Consider the following 7,523-nt stretch of genomic DNA (forward strand, 5'->3'; position numbering starts at 1 on the left):
GAATTTTTTTTTTTACCTTTCAAATTTTATTTTTGCTCATGTAATGAAATCTAGTGTGTAATTTCAGATCAGACATAATGACAAAAGTACTATGTTTGTTTTAAGTAGGAAGTATAAATATATTAAAATGAGCTATGAAATTAGCAATTAACTGATCCATTGAAATTGACATATATACAAGAAAATGGATCCTACAGTTAATACTTTAATTTGTACCCATTTAATAATAATGTTTACTCCCAGTGACTTCTGAATTTTTCCTGCCAATTAGATAATAATTTCTCTTCTCTGAATGCCCTCGTGTAAATTCTGGGAACTGAAGAATGTGTTTGTAGATTATACATTTAAATTGCATTTACTAACCGTAGCTTTTGGTTTTTTTCCTTTGTTGGTGGTTTGCTACTAGAACTATTTTTTATAGGCTTTATCTTCATGGGATTCTTCTTTTATATACTGATTACAAGACTGACACCTATGAAATATGACGGTAAGTGAAAATAATATAGTTTGAGTGTGCAAAAAGGAAGGTGCTCTGTTTACACCACCTTTCCATCCACAGTTTAACCTGTATTGTGTGTGATATCCTTTTATGGTTGTAAAATGACTGGCCACCTGTGCTCTACACATCTTTTTTTTTTGTGTGTGGCGCACGGGCTTAGTTGCTCCGCAGCATGTGGGATCTTCCTGGAGCAGGGATTGAACTCATGTCCTCTGCATTGGCAGGTGGATTCCCAACCACTGCGCCACCTAGGAAGCCCCTACACATCTTTTCTAAACTGCTCATTCAGACCTCCTCTCCTGGGTTTTTAACCTGCCTGGAGAATTCCTTGATACTTAGGGAAATGAAGGGCCATATTGATTATAAACCTGTGTTCTAGCTGCGTGGTGCATTGATGATATGACATGTACAACAAACAGAGTGTTAGGATTTCCTTTACTTGAAAACAAACACAGCCGCTCCTTCCTTGTCACCCCTTCTTCCTCAGTCTCAATTATAGGTTGTACCAAACCATGCCTGTCACTAGTCCTGGGAGGTTTAGCTCCCCGGCTGGTGTCCAGCCTCAGACCGGGCCTCTCCCGGGAGAGGGCGTCCCCGTGCTGGTCTCACGGCGCCAGTGATGCGCCCTGAGTGCCTGACCCAGGGCAGGGCTCGGCTGGCTCTGGTAATGGTATTGTGCGTCTAAACACGCGGCGGGAAACGTTTCCTCTGTCTAACTGCTCATCCTCTCTCCTTGTGCAGTCCGCCTGATTCTGACAGCCGTCGCTGGAAGCGTTGGTGGCATTTTCTTGGTGGCTGCCTGGTGGCGCTTTGGAGTCCTCACACTCTGCATGCTGTGTGTGGGACTGGTGCTGGGCTTCCTCGTGGCCTCAGTGACTTTCTTCACTCCACTGGGTAGGAGATGCATAACTAATGTTCTGTGTGCCCAGTTCCTTGTTTAAAGACTTTATCTCGGCTCTCTAGTACACATACCCCCTCGCCAGGGGTCTCTCCTGAGAGTTCTGGAAGTTTGCACTGATAATGTGGCACTTCAGGGGTGGCAGGCACCGGTAAGAATCCCCCTTTCCTCAAAGACAGCCTGTGTAGGTGAATTCTAGAACCTCTTTGGAGGTAGCTTTGCATCTGTTTATCATGATAAGGGGTGTTTGTGTGTGTTTCTGTTAGTGAAATTAGGAGGTAGAGGGGATTCTTTATATATGACGGAACAGTGTTTTTTGTTTTTTATTTTTGAAAACCCTGGAACTCTTTCTTCCAATGAATCTTGAGCAGAAGCCCAATCCACCCCACAGGTAAACCTGGCGCTGCTCTGATGGCGGCTGAGCCAAGGAACCTGGTGCTTTCTTCCCAGACTTCTCTCGTATCCCTAACCTCTGCTCCCACCCTCTGCCTAACTGCGAGTGTTTTAAGGTACCTACCTGTAGTCATCCCTAGGGCAGTAGCGCAGGGATGGTTCTGGGGATTTTTTTTAAGTTATCCAATTTCTATCAGTTTTTAAAATCTACTTAACTTGTAAGTTAACTTCCTTTTGTAGGGGAGGAAAAATTTTCCTTCTGCCATTCTAGGTTCTTTGGCTGCTCTCATAATTAAATTGAGTTAAGACATATTAATAGGAAAAAAACAAATTTAATTTCGTACCACTAGGGTCCCATAAAAATATAAGACTCAGAGTCAGGCAGGTGAGGCTCAGCTGCCATCCTCAGCTAAGATATGGAATGGAGTCTGGGGCTTCAAAGGCGGTTCACAGGAACCTAAGAAGACCAGATGTTTGCCGTGCCAGTAAGTCTCACAGATCAAAAGTTATGTCTGGTTATTGCTTTCGTTCTGGGCCAGGCCCCTGATCTGAATCCTTTGAGGCAGTTAGGAAAGAAAAGCTCTTCCTGAACCTGCTGGGTCTTGATTGCCTTCAGCTCAAAATAATCCACGTTGCAAAAGGGGCACGTTTTGGGGTACCCTGTTCTTCTCCTTTTCACTTTGCAGTTATATGGTAACTTACATTTCTTGTTTGTTGTCAAAAATGCAAAAAAAAAGAGGAATATCTACACACTACTGTATATAAAATAAACAACAAGGTCCTACTATATACCACAGGAACTATATTCAATATCTTGTAAAAACCTATGATGGAAAATAATCCGAAAAAGAATATATATGTGTGTGTGTGTGTGTGTAACTGAATCACTTTGCTATATACCTGAAACTAACACAACATTGTAAATTAACTATATTTCAATTAAAAAAACAAAAGAAGTATCTACACTCAAAAATACTCTATTAGGCTGTTTCCTTCTTGTGATAATGTTTAGTTCTTATAATATCAGATTAAAGGTGATGAAAATGTTAGATATAAGAATAGCTGTCTCAAAAAAAAAAAGAACAGCTGTTTCTTGAGGCTGTCAGTTCTTGAGAACACAGGATACAGAGTGCAGTTAGCTCTCTAAAGAATTTTTTTAAGACCAGAGAGAATTGGTGACCTGTATATTTACTGACCATTCCAAGACCTTTTGTTTTGATTTTAGCAAACCTATAGGCAAGTTCATTTCCACAAGCCCCTCTGCAGGTAGCTTTTTATCTACCTACAAAGTAGCATTGTTTAGATTTGGCTAAATGACAGATCCCCAAGGATGTTTGTTAAAAATGCAGATCCAGAGCTCTACTCTAGAGGTGCTAAGTCAAAGACTACTTAATGAGCTTCTTCCCTTTTTGTTACTGCTTAGAGGGCGGAGGGATGATGGGGTAGAATTTTTTGTAGTTAATGTCTTGAACTATCTTATTTTTAGTAGTTAATGAATGAACTATCTCATTGCTCAAGGACATTTAGGGTGAGTGTGTCCTTAATGACAGTGGGTGCAAACTCACATTTTTAAGCATGAAAATTTGAAAAAGATTCGGCTGACCTGTCAGATCTAATTGAATGACTGTTTTCACCTTATTAGGTGAACTCTGAAAGGGTCAGTGTTCACATGCTGGCATCATAACTTCCTTTTTTTTAAATTTATTTTATTCAAGCATAGTTCATTTACAGTGTTGTGTTAAATAACTCCTCTTTTTCATCCTGCATTCCTTTTTTTAAAACCACATGTGCATTTCGTAAAGGTTAGTATAGTTGAACTAGAGATATGATCCATCCATTCACCTCACTGCAGCAGGTTGCAGTTTGCTTTCTGAGAATGTGGGGTCTCCAGGTCAGAGACCCTCACTATGGAACTCCTGCTCTTTCAGAATGCATTGGTTTCAAGATACAGGGCCATCTCCAGCTGGACTGAGTGATGGTGCCAGTGTCAGTATGAAACAGTTGTCAGGCTTACATTCTTGCTATTTAAATGTAGTTTATAATAGGAGTTCTAATATATCCGTCCCGGGTCGCCCCAGGGTGTGCTGCACTTTGGAGGAGGTTTAGTAGGGCAGATAAGTGGTTGGCTCCCATCTTTCCTGATGCCCGAGGAAATCCCCTCTTCCAGTGTGCAGTGGCTGGGCAGGAAATGCATTGATGGTAAAAACCTATTAAATGGATTTTGTTTCTTATATGAGAATTCTTATGGTTAACACTGAATGCCACTTACAGTTTTTACTTTGCAGTACAAAATCATGGAATCACAGAAATTTATATCTAGGAGGAATAATTTGAAGCTTGGAGATGAAGTGATTCAACCTTCCTATTTTACAGTTAGGAAGCTGAGGCCCAGCATCACAGCTGGTGAATGGAAGAGCTTGGACTAGTCCAGCCTCTTCTAAATTATCCTGTTAATAAATGCAGAGCATTTATCTGTTTGATTTTCCTCCCACCCCTCTACCTTCTTAGGACACACCCTTCGAAGGAAATTATATTGACAGTTAAGTGAAAAAAACCCATATCTAATTGGCGACATATTCCCTGGTTGTTAAATTAAATCTTCGATGAATTTCTGTGTTCACATGTTGAAAAAATGAAATTTAACTTGAACCTGTTGTTTACTCTTGATTTCTTTTTGCTTTTCCAGGAAACCTAAAGATCTTCCGTGATGACGCAGTGTTCTGGGTGACCTTCTCTTGCATAGCTGTTCTCATTCCCGTGGTTTTCATGGGCTGCCTAAGAATAGTAAGTGTTTCATCAGGCCAGTTTATTCATCTTGTTTTCCTGGGCCTTCAGTTGTTTTGCATTTTTACTCAGTAGAAAGAGCTGTGTGATTATCTGTGTCAGATGACTGATTTTAAATAGCCTTGTTACTGTGAAAGCAAGAGAAGTTCTAGTTACAATTATCACCATTTTTTCCATCACGTGGTGCAGGACGTCACTCTTGACAGCGGGAGCAGAGAAGGTAGGGCTTAGAGGAAGGCAATAGCCTGCTGGATTGTTCCTTTCCGCTGTCTCTCCAGAAAAGTGTTCTTTATCTAATTAGAATTTATTGTTGAAGCTCTTTTATAGGGAAGATATTTTCTATGATGAGGGAAACTGTGTTTTAGGAACTGTAGGTGTGGAAGATTGTTTTCAGTTTATCTTTTCAGGTAACCTTTATTCAGCTCTAAAACTTAGTCCCTTTTCAAGTGCCCTGAGGGAGCAGAAGTGATTCCCTGGGATTGAAGCCCGTGATCAAAGTTAAAAACTATTATTGTTCTACCAGAGGTGACACCTAAATGCTTCTGCTCTTCCACAGCTGAGCATACTGAGTTGTGGATTCATTGGCTCCTATTCGGTGGTCTTGGCTGTTGACAGTTACTTGTACACAAGCCTTTCTTACGTCACTTTGAATGTACTCAAGAGAGCGCTCCACGTGGATTTCCGCAGAGCTTTCATGAATGTGCCTTTCCAAACGAATGGTAAGACTCTAAATCCAAGAACCAAGTGATAGATTGGAATATTTGCCCACCTGTGCTAACAGGAACTCTTGGTGACCAGTTTGAAAGATTGAAAGAAGGTTAACGATAAAAGGTTAACGATAAAACTCACACCATCCAAATGCTCTTAGAGCCCTGTGTTAATAACTTTTTTTAAAATTATAAATTTATTTATTTATTTATTTATTCATTGGCTGCGTTGGGTCTTCGTTGCTGCACACGGGCTTTCTCTAGTTGTGGCGAGTGGGGGCTACTCTTCACTGTGGTGGCTTCTCTTGTTGCAGAGCACCGGCTCTAGGCACACGGGCTTCAGTAGTTGTAGCACACGGTCTCAATAGTTGTGGAGCACAGGCTCTAGAGCATAGGCTCAATAGTTGTGGCGCACGGGCTTAGTTGCTCCGCGGCATGTGGGATCTTTCTGGGGCAGGGATTGAACCCATGTCCCCTGCATTGGCAGGCGGGTTCTTAACCACTGCGCCACCTGGGAAGCCCCTAATGATAACGTATGATCATAGGAGCAAAGAATTTAAATTTGTAAGGTGACTGAAGGTCATACTTCTAAAAATCCAGTAAATGAACTTCATTAAGAAATTTCTAAGCCAGGATTACCAGATTTATCTGGTCAATTCCCAGTTGTAAGAAGAATGCTGAGACTAAAGCTGTTTGGCACCTTGTGAGTGGGGGTGGGGTGAGGGGTGAGAACAACACCCTGATTTTTTAAGCTGTTCCCTTGTCTCCCTCCTGTAAAGGGGCGCATAATTTGCTCATCGAAAGTGAAAGTGATTTTCAGTCAGTAGTTGTATTTTTCCTAAATTGTATTAGTCTACCCAGTAAAGATTTTCCATGAACGTTTTGAAGGAAAAAAATGACTACTAAATGAAATGTTCACAAAGATTGTAAGATACGTTGGTTTCAGAAATGTTAAAATAGGGAGGATGGAAAAGCAGGTCTTAGAATTGAAGATATTTAAGCACCGTGGTGATTGTTACGAATATTTAAGGGCAAATCTTTCCCTCTCCTATCCTGAGCCTGCCCTCCTTCTTTAAGAGGCTGATGGTAGAGACCTTGAAATCCACGTGTCTTGGACGTTTGACAGTATTTTGCCAAGCCTTTTACTAGAAGCGAAGTACAATTTGTTGTATCTTTTCATGCATTTCTATACCTACTCTCCATGAGTGGGGTGGGGTCGCATCTAGGGTGGAATGGGAAAAAAGAGCATCGTGATGTTCCAGTGGTGTACGTGTGTGAGACCACTGCCTTTCCCCTTCCCCTGGAAACACACAACAAACAACAAACAGCTATGCCTGTGGGCACCAGTCATGAAACACTGGAAACAACTGATGCCTTTACAACCTGTCTGGCCTTTCAGGTGCCTGTAATAGGAAATTCCTAGTTTAGAATGTAAGATCATCACTTCCTCACTCATTCCTTGGCTGGTAAATGAGGAAATATACATATATTGAACAAACTCACCAGAAAGTCTAATATTAACTTAGAAAGATGATACAGATTGATGCTATGAAATGTTGTCTTAGATCTGTGTTAGGTTTTACAATACAAGAGTTCAAACTGTGCCTTTCTGCTGTTCTTTAGACTTTATTATCCTGGCCGTATGGGGGATGTTGGCTGTGAGTGGAATTACGTTACAGATTCGAAGAGAAAGAGGGCAGCCGTTTTTCCCTCCCCACCCTTACAAGTTATGGAAGCGAGAGCGTGAGCGCAGAGTGACGAACATTCTGGACCCCAGCTACCACATCCCGCCACTGAGGGAGAGGCTCTACGGCCGACTAGCCCAGATCAAAGAGCTCTTCCAGAAGGAACAGCCAGCCGGGGAGAGAACGCCCCTGCTGCTGTAGCTGCCAGAGGGCTTGGTCAGTGCGATCTCCAAGTACAGCCCAGGCAGTACAGCCCAGGCACTGCCTCAGACTTGGCGTTGCTGCCCTGCTGCTTCAGCCATCTCTGGGCCAGGTCTGCCAAGAAACCGACTTCTGTGTGTGTGCTTTGGACAGTGCTGTGGTCTCCTTATTGATATAGGGTCAGGACATGCCAGGGTGATGACAGTAATCCTGAGTGAGAGTGAGAAAGATGGCCAAAAAGGTGGTGGTAGGGAGGTTTTTCCTTACTAAGAAAAGGTTAAGAAATTACCTTTTGGTTTATAAATATATGTCAATTTATTCCATTAAATAGATACACTAAAAAAAAAAAAAAAAAA

The 7,523-nt window shown here is 41.8% G+C and overlaps 1 protein-coding gene across 4 annotated transcripts in view; it reads left to right on the forward strand.

The window, feature by feature from the left end:
• TM7SF3 (transmembrane 7 superfamily member 3) overlaps positions 1-7,523 on the forward strand; it is a 33,209-nt gene extending 25,686 nt beyond the window's left edge. The window contains exons 8-12 of one of the 4 annotated variants that reach the window (XM_057701912.1): positions 407-487; positions 1,241-1,393; positions 4,477-4,574; positions 5,131-5,293; positions 6,905-7,523. In XM_057701912.1, the coding sequence (XP_057557895.1) occupies positions 407-487; positions 1,241-1,393; positions 4,477-4,574; positions 5,131-5,293; positions 6,905-7,167 (758 nt within the window). In that variant the 3' untranslated portion in view covers positions 7,168-7,523. The remainder of the gene's footprint in view (positions 1-406; positions 488-1,240; positions 1,394-4,476; positions 4,575-5,130; positions 5,294-6,904) is intronic. The other 3 variants (XM_057701913.1, XM_057701914.1, XM_057701915.1) reach the window with 3 other exon arrangements.

Source organism: Hippopotamus amphibius, chromosome 12 (assembly GCF_030028045.1).
Source record: "Hippopotamus amphibius kiboko isolate mHipAmp2 chromosome 12, mHipAmp2.hap2, whole genome shotgun sequence".
Classification (NCBI taxonomy): domain Eukaryota; kingdom Metazoa; phylum Chordata; class Mammalia; order Artiodactyla; family Hippopotamidae; genus Hippopotamus; species Hippopotamus amphibius.